General features: G+C 44.9%; 1 protein-coding gene across 3 annotated transcripts in view; it reads right to left on the bottom strand.

Moving 5' to 3' along the window:
- Ets1 (ETS proto-oncogene 1, transcription factor) overlaps positions 1-14,052 on the bottom strand; it is a 123,180-nt gene that overhangs the window by 14,246 nt on the left and 94,882 nt on the right. For all 3 annotated transcript variants that reach the window (XM_038321670.1, XM_038321671.1, XM_038321672.1), the window contains 3 exons: positions 12,659-12,736; positions 11,462-11,710; positions 6,847-7,107 (listed from right to left, as the gene is read on the bottom strand). In XM_038321670.1, coding sequence (XP_038177598.1) covers positions 6,847-7,107; positions 11,462-11,710; positions 12,659-12,736 — 588 coding nt within the window. The remainder of the gene's footprint in view (positions 1-6,846; positions 7,108-11,461; positions 11,711-12,658; positions 12,737-14,052) is intronic.

Raw genomic sequence — 14,052 nt, 5'->3', positions numbered from 1 at the left:
CCCATGGTGCCACTGTGAACATGGAGAAACATGACCCTGGGACAGACAGAAAAGCTATGCTAGCTTATTGAGATGCCACTGTTGTGGGTCAGGTCCAATATGGCTATCACACTAACTGCTGCTCAGGTGTCCTACTGCAGGGGATACAACAGACCTCCTCTACCATGTCCAAAGGTCAGGGTCAGAGCATAGCAAGGGACATGCAGGCCCAGACCTGTAATACACAGAGGTCTTTCCGCTGGGCAGCTGTAACCAAAAGACTCCCTGCCGGCTTGGCTGAAGCATTTCAGAGGCTGGGATACAAACAGAGCAGAGCCACTTCCTACCTAAAACTCCTCTGTCCAGGCCCACAGCTTGTTCTGGAGGCTTCCCTGACTCCTCCTCCGCTCCTCTGGAGATGCTCCCACACACATTGCTTGCATAGCTAACCATCTCTAGCTGCTTCTTGCTACTTTGGATATTTTCCTAGTTGCTAGCTAGCTAGACAATATGAAAACTCTGAGAGCATCCTAGGTGCCCTGTGGTTTTGCTAGACATTCCCCTGGCCCTCAAAATCAATCCCACACTTATACAATGAGAAAAACAGAAGCTTCCGTGTACGCCTTTTGTGAAAGTTAACACATGTTACTATATGAAAGAGCCCGGGACATAGTAGGTGCTTAACACATGCAGCAGCCTGGGCTGCATATCAGATGGAGCCCAGCTACCATTCAAGGTCTTACTTTGTCTTGTGATACTGTCAGCAATTACTGGAATTCCATAAGTGAAATATATCTCCCCATCTCAAAGAACTAGAATTATACTGCAAAGGCGAAAGGGTGAGAGATTAATATGGGGTAGGAATGAGCTGGCACTCTAGGCTTACTTCCTGGGTAGCTATCACTCTTCTGCATGGTCCCATGAACTCACTTATTCTCACATACCTACGACACAGGAACCATTATTACTACTGTCTTTCAGATACAAAACAAATGGGACACAGAATTGTGAAATGTCCCAACGCTCCACAGCTGGACAGTGGTGGAGCCCAAGGCTCCACAGCTGGACAGTGGTGGAGCCCAAGTCTGTGCTCCTGATCCCTACGGGTGATAGCCTCATGGTGGAGCAGCCCAGAGTGTTCACCCTCTCACTGGTCTGGACTTCACTGTGAAGGCACTTCTGAATGGCAGATGGGATGCTAATGTCACTGAAGCCATGGCATCGAGTAAATCTCACTTGGGGAGTGTGGGCGCACATAGGAACAGGGGTGATTTTTTGGACTTGAGTCTCTGTGCTAAGGAGGAATTTCTCCACAGCCAGGACAGAAGGGCACCACAGAAAAAAAGGAGACTCCACAGGGCAGAGTCAGAGAATCTAGGACATGTCAGAGGCCATGGGGACTTTCCAAAACCATTGCTTAAAGGCAGCCAGGACTTGTGTTAATGTCTCACAGCAGGCCAGCTACACTCTGCTCAATGGAAACATCCTGCTTCAAAGGCAAAAAAGGTGGAGCTTCACACTAGAGTCAGCATGGAATTCCCAAGCAGACACCACCCAATTCCATCATGCATAGTGAGAGTTTGTTAAAGAAACAGTGAGCCCCAAATTGTGAGACTCAGAGACTTTTCAGAGTCAGACAGGGGAGCTGTTGCTGAAACAGAAGAGTCAGCCTGTTATGCAGAGTGCAAGCCCGTCTCAGAGAGGCGCAAATGTGCCAGCAGTTCAGAGGGACTCCAAAGCCACTCCAAGGGCAGCCTATACAGTTCTGGCCCAATACTTTGAGGAAACTCAGCCAACCCTAGCTTTCAAAACTACAAGCAAGAGTAAGGAATCCCTCTTCCCATAAACTTTGAAGACATTCAGAAACAAAAAGTTAACAACCATGTGGCCAAACCCAACCATAGGAATTCTACTGGTGGAAAATGATTAACAGTCACCGTGCTTTGAGCAGTTAAGAAGCAGGCGCCATGAGGCAGCTGCAGAGACCTGCTCTCCTAACACCAAGTTCGGTTTTTTTTCCCCCCTGGGAATTTTCCTCCCTGGTACTCCAAAGTAATTCTCCATTGACCTTAACTTAACAGCGGGCTAACTAACCCAGGCCTCTACTGAGACTCAAATCCACCCCACATTAGCCCCTGGGACCTGCCAGCAGGCTGCACTAAGAATTCCGCAGGTCTCAGGGCTGTGATTGGGCAGGAAGATTCCTTTTGCTTTCCTACCATCAGAGATCAAAAGGGAAACAGACTCTGCCCTTCTTGTTCCTAGCCTCCTTCCCTATGTGGACACTGCCCAGAAACACTCCACATTCCAACTGTGCTGGCTTTCGCAAGCCCTTGAGCTACCTGCAGCCTTGCCAGACTCAGGGAGCTCAGAGAAGTCACTCCCCAGCATCTCTGGCTTCTGGAAATGTGGCTAATGCTCACAGTGGGGAACCAGGATCTCTTCTCACTACAAGTAGGCCTATCTCAATACTATCTACCTTTCAATGTCTTATCCCAGCAGTGCTTGCATGGAGAGACCTATGTCTCCTAGATCCTAGCACCTTCCCGAACCCATGTTTGGAATACCTGAAATCTACACAGACGCACGCTACATTAGGAACTCAGCAACCCGTCTCCCTTTCCCTGATTGCTAACTTGGACTCACCAAGTTTCCCAACACTGTTATCATTTTGTGCCCTAGTAAATGTAGATGACATTGTAACTCGGTTTTCTTCAGCAGACTGTGAGTGCAGGTATTATGCCAAAATTGCAGGCTATCTCCTGAATGGAGGGGCTTGGTCAGCCTTCCTTGTATCGTCAAGTTGTTTTTCAAATGTATTTTATCTGTAGTTTCAGGTTACTGCACCCTAAAACTCAATGACTATCAGACCTCAGGGGTTATGGGCTAGACTGGGGATTGTCTTACTCTGTGAATTTAGACTGACCCTTCTGTCGTCTATGAAATGAACAGAATAGAATTCATTCACACCAAAGGCAATTTAAGGGGACCTACAAGGAGACATATCGGGCTGCTTTTCCTCTAAGGTTGATTCCTTTTGGTGTGATATGAGAGAGAGAGAGAGAGAGAGAGAGAGAGAGAGAGAGAGAGAGAGAGAGAGAGAGAGAGAGAGACAGACTATGAAAGATTCTTTTATGATCACTAATGAACGGCTATGGGCATAGGCTTTTCCAGGCTCTAGGTAAAGAAGACTTCCTTCCTTCATGATCACAGCTTAGTGGGCGATGTCATACTTAGACATGGGTTGCCAGCAGATCAGCTGAATATCACCTGCAGCAGGGAGTGGAATGGGCCCTTATCTGTGCCTGTGACTAGGAATATGAAATGAAGTTCAATAACGGTGACTAACAGGCCAGGAACTCTACTGAAGCCAAAACCAGCTCTACCCCTCCCCTATACCCTCAACCACATGTATGAAGAAGGGTTAATTAGTGATGAGAAGCCACCTGGGTCTGAATCCCTGCGTGAAGGCCATAAAGACACCCACAGAGTGTTCCCATTCCTTGAATGGGAATGAAGAATGAAGAACAGACGGTGCATTCAGGCAAGACACGGAGCACTTAAGATTCATCGAGGAGCTCCCTTCTTGCAGAATGAAATTACCTGACCTTGGACAAAGCATGTTCATTGTGCTCAGTTTCACCATCTCTAAAATGGGGCTAGAAGGACAGAGAGGAAAGAAGACTACTATTTAATAATCCTGTATATTGTCTTAGCCCTACACTGAAATTGAAATCAAGATGCCTACACCAAACCAATTAATTACATAAATGAATGTTAGAATTGTGCTTGACACAGGAGGAAAGGGCCCATAATCATAAAGAATTGATTTTCCCAGCGTGCAAGCCCAGAGTGAGGGTTCAGCAATTTTCTGAGGTCTATAAGGCACACAGAAAACAGTGGGCTAGTTGCTCTCTGACTGTGTTATAATTAGAAAGGGTTCAGAATGTATCTATGAACGAGAGAAAATGGAGCTTTCTGATTGTATCGGTTTGATAACCGTAAGCAGCAAGGAAAGGAGGTACATTCTGGCGGAAGCCAACGTTGCATTTGATGTAGTCTTCACTCAGCTAACAGGCAGGCTTTTCAAGCCATGTTATCTGCCCCCACATCTCGACCTAATTTAACAAGTTGCCATGGGAGCCCAGTGAAGGCTGATGCAATTTTCTTATCTTTGAAGGAAGAATGTAACTGAGCAAGAGAATGTGAAAATCAGCTTCTAACTGATTTCCACACTTACAGTGCAGTAGCTGTCACAGGAAGAAGGAGAATGTATTCCTGTGGAGACGATGCGGGCAGGAACCTCAGCCCCTAGACTAGGGCAGAAACTACATCCTCTTCTCAGCTAGGCGCACCTAAGCACATACATGTAGCACAGGCCATACACCCATGGAGCAGAAGTCTGCGTGTCCCTAGTGTGGGTCACATACAAGCAGCAGCAACTGAATTTTAGGACTGGAAAGGGGAAGAACCAGAGGGAGAAAATGAGTTTGATTTTTTATATATATATAAACATGACAAAAGTATTGCTCACAGTTACACAGTGATTTCTACTTTTCAAATGTCAGCTCATTCTACCAAGCCAGCATAAAGCCAGTTACCCGTTTGTAGACACTATAGCCATCACCTCAGGTAAGAGACAAGGCAGGGGTTTGTTCCATTCCTGTTTCTGAAATGAGAGGGGGCCATAAAGCCACAGGATCAGAGAACCTGCGGTAGAGGCAGGAAGCGTTCCCCAAAGGCAAGGCCCATGGGAAAAGACACCAAAATTTGGTCTGCTCACGCATACCTAACAAATCTCAAGCTTTATTTGGACCACAGCAACCAGAGACTCTACATTTAGATATTTAGAGTAGATTGAACAAGACAGAACGCCCCTGTGAGGGTCTTCTCCACACCCAGTTGGTGCCCATTTGCTGAAATCAACCTGTTACAAGTAGAGTTCTCTTCTCACCGTGTCTAGCACGTCTAGCACTCACTTAATTAATCGATTTGGTTCAACTGCATTTTCACACGTCTTCTACTGTCAAGATAAGGGTGAACAGTTCTACTCATGAAAGTAGAAAAAGGTACAAGGTAAATTTGCCTAAAATCACACAGTGTGTTAGAGCTGGGAGGAGGCTCAGAGGACTTCTGTTTTCTGGGCTATTGTTCTCACCGCCATTTGAGTCTGAAAAAGTCAAATCCACAATGGTAGAAAAACAGAAACTAAATGTGGAGATGTTTTAAAAATATTTTTTGTTTTAATTTAAAGAGTCTTTGAGAAAGATAAGTGATAGATCACTTTCCCATTTCTTATACTTATTGACTGCTTCAATTCCTTATCCCATGTGGAGAAGGAAGAAGGAAGGGAGAGAGAGAGAGAAAGAAAAAGTTTACTGAACAATATCCAAACAAGAATGCTATCAATCATTTGAGCACTACCCTGGCCTGTCCTTTCTCTTCCCTTCTTCCCTCCCCACTCATCAGTACATCCGGCTGGAGACAGTCTAGTTCCAGTTCCAGGGTCTGCCATTCTTGTACCTTGAAAGACCTCCTGTACTTTTTCTAATCTTAAATACCTTCAATGAAAATGAGTAAATGTCCCCAAAATCTGCTCTCTAGATTTAGAAAAAGATGCTCTTGAAATGTGTCAAGTCTCTCACCTACCAACACCTCCAAAAGAGACATGAAGGTATTTAAAAAAAAAAAGAACACAAATCTTCAAGTGTATCTGTGGCTCCTGATTCGACATATGGCCCTTGCACCTGTCCCAATCATAAACACATTTCCTGAACACTATTGATGCAGGGTCTTCATGGAAGACAATATAGAGAATATATTCTTGATCTTTGAAGGAGGAGTAATTTTTCTAAGTTTATGAATTTTGTTCTTGAAGATCAGTTAAATTTCAGGAAAAGGCCCAAGACTACCCTAGCTCACATGTAGATCGGGTCAGGGATGTCAACAGCAATACCATGCCTGCTGCTTGTTTCCAGTCACACTGGGCCCACAGCTGTCCCGGTGCAGGACGGTGTAAGCGGACAGTGGCAAAAGCACACCTGAACAGCCACACTTGGCCAAGGCTCCCCTCTAACAAGGCTTTAAGCCTTGAAACCGCTGCAGTCTTACAGAAAGGCCCTGATGCTCAGCACATTTATTATTTAGTACTCCTTGGATTTTTCTTGGACAAACTACTCCAAGGCTCCTGGGTTAAGTAACACATACACCGCTGTCCATCTGAACGGTGAACTGCCTTCTCTACTGCCAGATTCTCTCTCAAAGTCCATTCTCTTCCAGATCTTTCTGAAATCACCACTATCTTAACTATGGCTTTCATGCCTGGAAGAAAAGCAACCATAATGCTAAGTTGCCATTGCTACTGCTGTTGTTGTTTAATGTGTTTTACTATGGGAAACCAGTACAGATCTAGGGATCTGGACATGGCTTTGAACACTGTTCCTAAATTCAGAAGGCAAACGGCAATGATAAACATACTGTGAAACTCTCCAGCATGCAGGCCTCTAAACTTGAGTGTTTAAAAAATGCCAGCTTCTAGTTTCATATTTGGAATGGTCTCCTCAGAGCAAAAGTCCCTCAATACCAGCCATGAGGCAGTTTCCAGAAACTCCCAGTCATTACAGGTCTTCCCCAGATTGGAAGAAGTTCAAGTTAAATTTTCTACCACTCTTAAAAATGAACCCTTGAGATAGGCTTCCAAAAATTAGCAGTTTTTTCCCAAGCAGCATGGCTTGAGACAGAAGACCCTTGAGAGACAGCTACTCTGTACAGAAAGAAAAGAGGGTGCCTTTGAGTCTCTGTGCCTCACACTTGGCCTGGCCCACAGAAGCATGCAAATAACCACCTAGACAGTGGCTGGGTGCCTACCTGTGTAGCCAGCCAGGGCAGCAGCAGGAATGACAGGCTTGTCCTTGTTGAGGTCAGCACGGTCACGCACATAGTCCTTGAAGGTGCCCTTGGGCTTGTGGTTGGGCAGGGCAGCGGGATAGTCCTCGGAGTCGAAGCTGTCATAGGAGGGGACACGCTGCAGGCTGTTGAAAGATGACTGGCTGCTCCAGGACTGGGTGAGGCGGTCACAACTATCGTAGCTCTCTATGCTTTCAAAAGAGTCCTGGCCCCCGAGTTTACCTGGAGGTAAAGGAGGAGGTAGGAAGAGGGCAGGGAGGAGGGGTTGGGAAAAAAACAACTGTAAAAACCCTCTTATGGAGGACAGATTGCTAATCAGACCTGGAGAGGGATGAAGGGAGAGAGGGCCCAGGGATACAGGAGCCCCAGAAGGGATGAGTCTACACTAGGGGGAAGGAGGTTGGTCTAGCCACCACCTCAGAGAGGCTACCACAGCCTAGCTTATAGTTCCCAGCTCAGAGACCTGAAATCAGGCTCTATCCCACTGATATGTCATGTGGACACAACAGTATTGGAACCTGGAGAATTCCAAAGCCAAGAATGTAGAAGCTTGGAATGTTACCTGTCATGAGATTCCTGGTTAATATGTCAGACTTAGTGGATTAATGAAAAAGCAAACAGAACCCTGTCAGGTGGAATTTCTTTCTCTCAATTCCAGCCATTGAAATGATTTCTAAAGGCCCAATTTGGCAAAATATAGTGATCATAAGAAAAAAAGATTCCATTAGATTAAGAGCAGATTGGCTTCCCTTGACCTTGGCACTAAATTACTTTTTAAGCATTTTTTCCCAAATACCGAGTGATTCCTTTATGCCCTGTCAGATAGAGAAAGAAGCCAGGGGATGCCTTCAAGGAGAGGAAAACAATGTCCAACAAAGCTCACTATCATTCTTGCAGACAGAAAACTGTACTGTTTATCCTCTCAGACACAGTTTAGCACTCGGAGTTCATACTCCGGGGCGGCAGAAGCAGAGAGGAAGGGAGAAGAGCTAAGCCCACAGCAGGGCAGAAACCCTCCACTCTGTGAGTTGCTTAAGGCATTCTTCACTAACCACAAGATCACGCAAGTTCATTCATTTCCCAAACCAGCCTATACACAGCTGCTGTGGTTGTGTAATCATTCCTGGAGAAATTTCCACTGGCAAAAAATATGCCATGAAAAGAGAAGCTAATAAGAAAAATTCAAGAGAAAAATAAATACACTGAAGATCTACAAAGATTCCCAGGGGAATATATATATATATATATATATATATATAATATTCACGTCCAGTGACTATTCTGGCAACTGGAGACTGATCTCAGAAGATGGGATGGCTACTTCTCTCCAGTCCAAGCAAGATGTGTTTGCAGAAATATCCCCGAATCAATTCTCAATTGTACAATGCTGGCTAAATCCTGAAGTCAACTTGCTTTATAAAACCACGTACTAGGGTGCTTCTGGCATACCCTCTTCTTCATGATAATAAGAACTGGCTAAGAAAATAAAATTCAAACATAAGCAGCTATCCAAATCAAAGTTAAATACATGGGAAAGACATGGTGGCTTTTTTTAAAAAAATAAGCCTTGATCAAACAAGTACTTCTGGTACAACCCACTGCTGTGAACAGTCTACCCTCTGCTCCCCACTGGGATGCTTAAGACAGAGAGCTCCTGGCTCACTTCCCTCTCTCTGCTCATCTGTTCAAAGGAAGGCAAAGCAGAGCCTGAGGAGCGCCCAGCCCAGCTTGCCCAGCCAGTACCACATGAGCCACTTTCCAGTACTACCTTTTAAAATCACTTTAAATGTCTCAGAGAAGCAGCTCATACACAGAACGCCATAGCCTTTTCCACAGGGCAGAAACCTCTCTGGTGTCTCATAGAAAGCGGCTCTCTCAGACAGCCTATGGATGTTAACTGTTATTTGATTACTCTGGCACAAACAGAGCAAAAGCCTAAGATTTCATGAAGGATGCCCTGCCCATTGAGTCGTCGGTATGTAGGTGTTCTCCATACCCGAGTCTCCTGCAATTACTCTTATCAGCCATCTTTCTATTTGGAGGGCCGGGAGCTGAAAGCACTTCATTTAGCCAAAGTGCTAAAGTAGGCGTCACTACCCTCTTGCAGCCTGACCAGATGCCACTCGGTTCAGACTGTGGTTTAGAGCAGAGTGCGGCTTTCATTTTAGTTCTGTGTCACAACCCGAGAGCTGGAAGCCTTCATTAACGGGCAGTTTCTCCACAACACTGGTTGAATCCAACAGGATTAGATACTCATTTCTGCTTCTGAGTTCACCCAGGGAGGCAAGCATGCCCTAAGACAAGCACTGACCATCTTTCCTGAGAAATGCCTCGGTAAGGTCCTTCCAAAGCTAACTGATTCCACTGAACAACACTCTCAACAGTAGATGAGTAGCCTCACAGCAACCCACAGAGAAGCCTCACACAAAGACCAGCCTTATAGGACAAACGAGAGGGACAGAGAAGCACTTTGTACACTATCACACACAATCTGAATACTACGATTATTAATAGTCAGCTAACAGCAATGTCTGTCGTCTAGACCAATCACAACACTCAGAATCAAGGGCCCTTTGGCCAGCCATGTTACAGCGTATCCACCATGCAGCAAGCAGGCCCGCACAAGCTGGTCTTCCCTGTAAGTCTATGGCCTGAGCTCGAAGGAGATATGGGACAGTGGAGCCACAAAGAAACACCTGATGTTCTTTAGTAAGGATAAGTTTGGGTTTTTAATCACTAGTTAGGGCTTGAAGGGGTAGTGAGGACCCAAGAACCAAGAAAAGGGAAGGGAGAAGGGGCATTTACACAAATGCGAAACCAGCCACAATTGTAAAACAATATGATTACAGATCTACACAGATTTACAACATAGCTGAACCCTAAACCCACAACTCCGTCTCGTTAACTATACACAGAGACCGCCCCATAAGGAAGAAAATAGTTCTAAGGCTTCAAGCTGCTTGAGAAGTACGCAGATGCACACGGTTGTGAGCATGTATTTAAATAGACACACACCCAAAAATAAATGACAGACAGAAAGGGGAAGACAGACGTGGTCCCACCCATTCCCTTTGGTTTGAAATACAAACAACCCAGGAGTCTAAGAAGGACCATTCAGGTTCTGGTTTCACAGGGACTTTCCCTGTGCAAGGCCAGTTAGCTATCCCGAGGCCTGCTGGGAGGAAGTGTGAGCCTAAAGACATGAAGAGTCTGACAGTAGGCATGGTTTACAATGGCCACAGGGTACTCCTTTGGGCTCTTCTCCTTTTGGAGAGCTCTGCACAGGTAATACAGGGAATCATTCAGTGAGCGGGAATCACTACCCCCCTCCTCCCGTTTCTACCACTTTCCCATTTACCCACCATGAAAAGCATCTTTAGCTTTTCAGAAGCAAGTGGGCTCTTCCTGGAGGAAGAAGCCCCTCCTTCTCACAGACAATGCTTCTCTCAGCAACAAAACAATCTGAACACGCTGCTCCTAGTCGTCAAATGTTTATGGCCTCATCTTAAACAACATGTATGTTTCACCTTTGGAACGTCAGGTCAGCCAGACCTATTTTGAAACACTGGCTTTACTGCCAGTGAATGTTTTTATCGTTGTTATGATAGCCTTGTCAACAAGAGTACCTTCATTTGGAAGCCTCTTGCCTCCTCTTTTCCCTGGTCTCCTAGCTAAATACACACTTTCACCACACTGTGGATGACCAGTTCCAAATAAACCATTGGTTAACCATCTTGCATGTTCCCAAACCAAAGAAGTCACAAGTGGCTTAAGTTCCCAGAATGAACAGCAAAGGTCATCCCAGGTATCAAGTCAGGTTCTACAGTGTGGCCCAGGTGTACCCTACGAGGAACACCAAGGCACATGTCAAACTTCAAGATTATGCTCTCAAACAAAAGTCTCTTAATGAAACTGAAGTCTCCTTTTTAAAATCCAACTAGAAGTATTACACAGGCAAAACCATTTTACCCTAATAACACATTTGATTATTATTCTGCCATATTTAGTTCCAGCATGGACCCCAAGCTCTTTGCCATCTGTTGTGAGATATTTGTACACAGTGTGAAGGTGTGTTGCTGTGATTGGTGTAATTAAAAAGCTGAGTGACCAATAGCTAGGCAGGAGATAGGTGGGACTTCTGGGAAAAAAAAAAAGAGAGGAACCCAGGATGATTCTAGGTGCTTGAGAGAAACGCCAATGAGACACAGAGGGAGTCAGATACACAAAATGAAAGAGAGGTAAAAGGCCACCGGGCAAAATGTAGATGTAAATGAGTTAATTTAAGTTATAAGAGCTAGTGAGAGAAGCCTATGCTAAGGCCGAGCTTTCTTAATTAATTGTAAGTCTCGTGTTGTTATTTGGGACTAATGGCAGAAAAGAAAGTCCGAGTACAGCCACCATGTTGTATAAGGCTAAAATCCCACAGTAAAAGGTCTCATTGTCTACACACTCAAAAACAGAAAGGCTGAGCCTGATGAATACCAGACTGATGATAAGTGAGTAAAATTGATTGAACCTGAAAAACTCATAAAGGTCATTCTAGTACCCAAGGAATTTGAAAGTAAATTTGACCTACCACGACTAGCCCGCCCCATGCACATGTTGTCTGGAGTCAACACTTCTTGCTTGATGGCAAAGTAGTCTGTCTGCAAGGTGTCTGTCTGGAGAGGGTCCCGGAGGATGACAGAAGGGTAGTCGTTCTCATACTTGAGGGACAGGAGTTCCTCTGAGCTGATGGGATGCAGCGTCTGATAGGACTCTGTGATGAAGCTGGGCTCTGAGAACTCTGAGGGAGGAACACACTGAGCATGCTCGATACCATAGCCTAGAAAAGAAGAGTGTGTACAATTGGAGAGGTTGATACCTAAAGGAAGCGATTCTTACTACCTATCCAGGCCCCACCATGTGATATGAGTGGACTCCCTTAAGGAATAAAAGGAGAGTAAATCAGAAGGGCTTGGTTTCAGCCTTGATCCACAACTTGCTATCTGCAGCCCTTGATAAGATACCTGCCTTTTGGGACTTAATTTACTTGTCTGTAAAACAAGGTTGATTAAGTCGTCCTAGGAGCTCTGTGATGAGTAAGAGTGAATGAGACTCTGTGTGCCCAATGTGTGCAACATTTGTGACACTCTTGATGGCTCGTGAGTGTAAGTGTTGTCACTGGAAGAAATAAAAAGATAAAAGTGACATCACACCTGTTTGTAACACTGCCTTTCACGGCAGAGCCATCAGAGAAATCCAATGGTATTCTTTTTCTCTGGCCACCTCTATGGCATTCTAAGGTAGCTTACACTAAAAAAAAAAAAAAAAAAAAAAAAAAAAAAAAAAAAAGAAGAGAGAAGGCTTTACTTTCTGTATTAGAATGTGATGCTATCTGGGCCATTCCTTCAGAGGGATTCCATATAAAATGCTGCCATCCTCAATAATAGACAAGGAAAGCATGTGGGACAAAATCCAATGCCTGACCCAGCCCTTTTCCAGGTCACTATTGCACATGAGATTAAATAAGATCAAAATCTGGCCAGGGTGAAGTCCCTTCCGGCTGCAGGGACTTTGTAGACTGATCACCATGCATACAAGCTGAATGCTTGGACTCTGTGAAAAGTCATAAAATAAACAACCAAAAGCAGAACATAATTAAGAAAATATTACTTTCTATAGAGTTATGATGAAAGCACCTGAGACCGACTAAAACAGGGGCCTTTCCAAGTTTCCCTCCCATAAAGAGCCTAAAGACAGAGGCGAGAGGAGAGTGGGAGACAGCACTTACTAATGAAGTAATCCGAGGTATAACGAGATTCTGGATAGGTAGGGTTGACTCCATTAACCTGATATGGTTTCACATCCTCTGAAAGAAACACATCAGGGAATAAAATAAAGATAATATGCAAGCAACACTTGGTCAATGAGGGTCTGGGACACTCAAGGACCCCAATGGCCTCAACCTTTTTCTAAGAAAGAGAGAGAGAGAGAGAGAGAGAGAGAGAGAGAGAGAGAGAGAGAGAGGGAGAGAGAGGGAGAGAGAGAAAGAAAGAAAGAAAGAAAGAAAGAAAGAAAGAAAGAAAGAAAGAAAGAAAGAAAAGAGAAGCCTTCAAGCATATTAAAGAAGTTGGTGTCTTGGTTGCCTGACTGGGGCCTTGTCTCAGGATAGGATCACAAAAGTATGGCTGGGTTTATCATTTCAGGGGCTGTGAAATGAGATTTACTGTCTTGGAAGGAGACTCAGTGGATAATGTCTAAGGGCTGGGAAAATTTGTGATGTCTTGGTGTTCCCGTTCAGAGAGCTGCATCTTCAGGCTCGTCTGGGGATGTCTCAAGGACCCTGATCAGTGTTTAACACTCAAACTGATAAACTAAAAACCACTTCAGAAACGCATTCAGTCTTTAGGCAAGTAGATTTTTGTATCCTCCAGTTTTTGCAGATGTCTGAGTTTTTTTTTTTTTCCTGTGCTTTTCTCATTGTTCTTGGAATTCAAATTCAGGCCCAGACAAGAATCAGGACACTGGTAAGGTGACTCCACTCAGTGCACCACGGAGACGTACGTAAAGTAAGAGAAGCAACATATGTAAACCACCTAGACACCAACTTCCTTGGGACCCAGAAAGGAATGGAGAGAAGGCATAGTGAAGAACAGAACTGTCGTGGTGGACTCAGGGTCCCCTGACTACTCTAGAATCAAATGCAGTAGCTATTGACACTTTACAGAACCTGGCAGTATTTCACTGCCCCCCCCCCAAAAAAAACAATTGTAAAGGCAGACAACTGATATGGGGTTTTCCTCAGGTATCTGCTAGCCTGCTAAGAGCAAAGGCTGATGGGAAAACAAGTTTATGCCTGTACTAAAAAAAAAAAAAGTTCCCAGTTGAGATAAAATGATTAAACTCTGTCTGAGCAGCTTATCAGATTGAAACATCCCCTGTACCTTTGGCCTCCAACTCCGCCCCAAGCCGCTATGCTCGCTGGCTGCCTTGCTGTCCTGAGCACAAACATTCTGACCAGCTCTTCAGCTCTACGGACCCATAGAAGGACAGTTTTACTGCCTCAGGATACCGGCTGGGATGACAGGACTTGACTTCCCAAACGTACTCAGTTACACCCCTACTGCACTTCAATTCCCTGACAGTCCTCTGCAGCGTCCACAGTCTACAGTCCAACCCTGTCTC

This window comes from Arvicola amphibius, chromosome 3, assembly GCF_903992535.2.
Source record: "Arvicola amphibius chromosome 3, mArvAmp1.2, whole genome shotgun sequence".
NCBI classification, from domain to species: Eukaryota; Metazoa; Chordata; class Mammalia; order Rodentia; family Cricetidae; genus Arvicola; species Arvicola amphibius.
The sequence above is the reverse complement of the archived record's forward strand: the minus strand, read 5'-3'. Positions and strand labels throughout refer to the sequence as shown.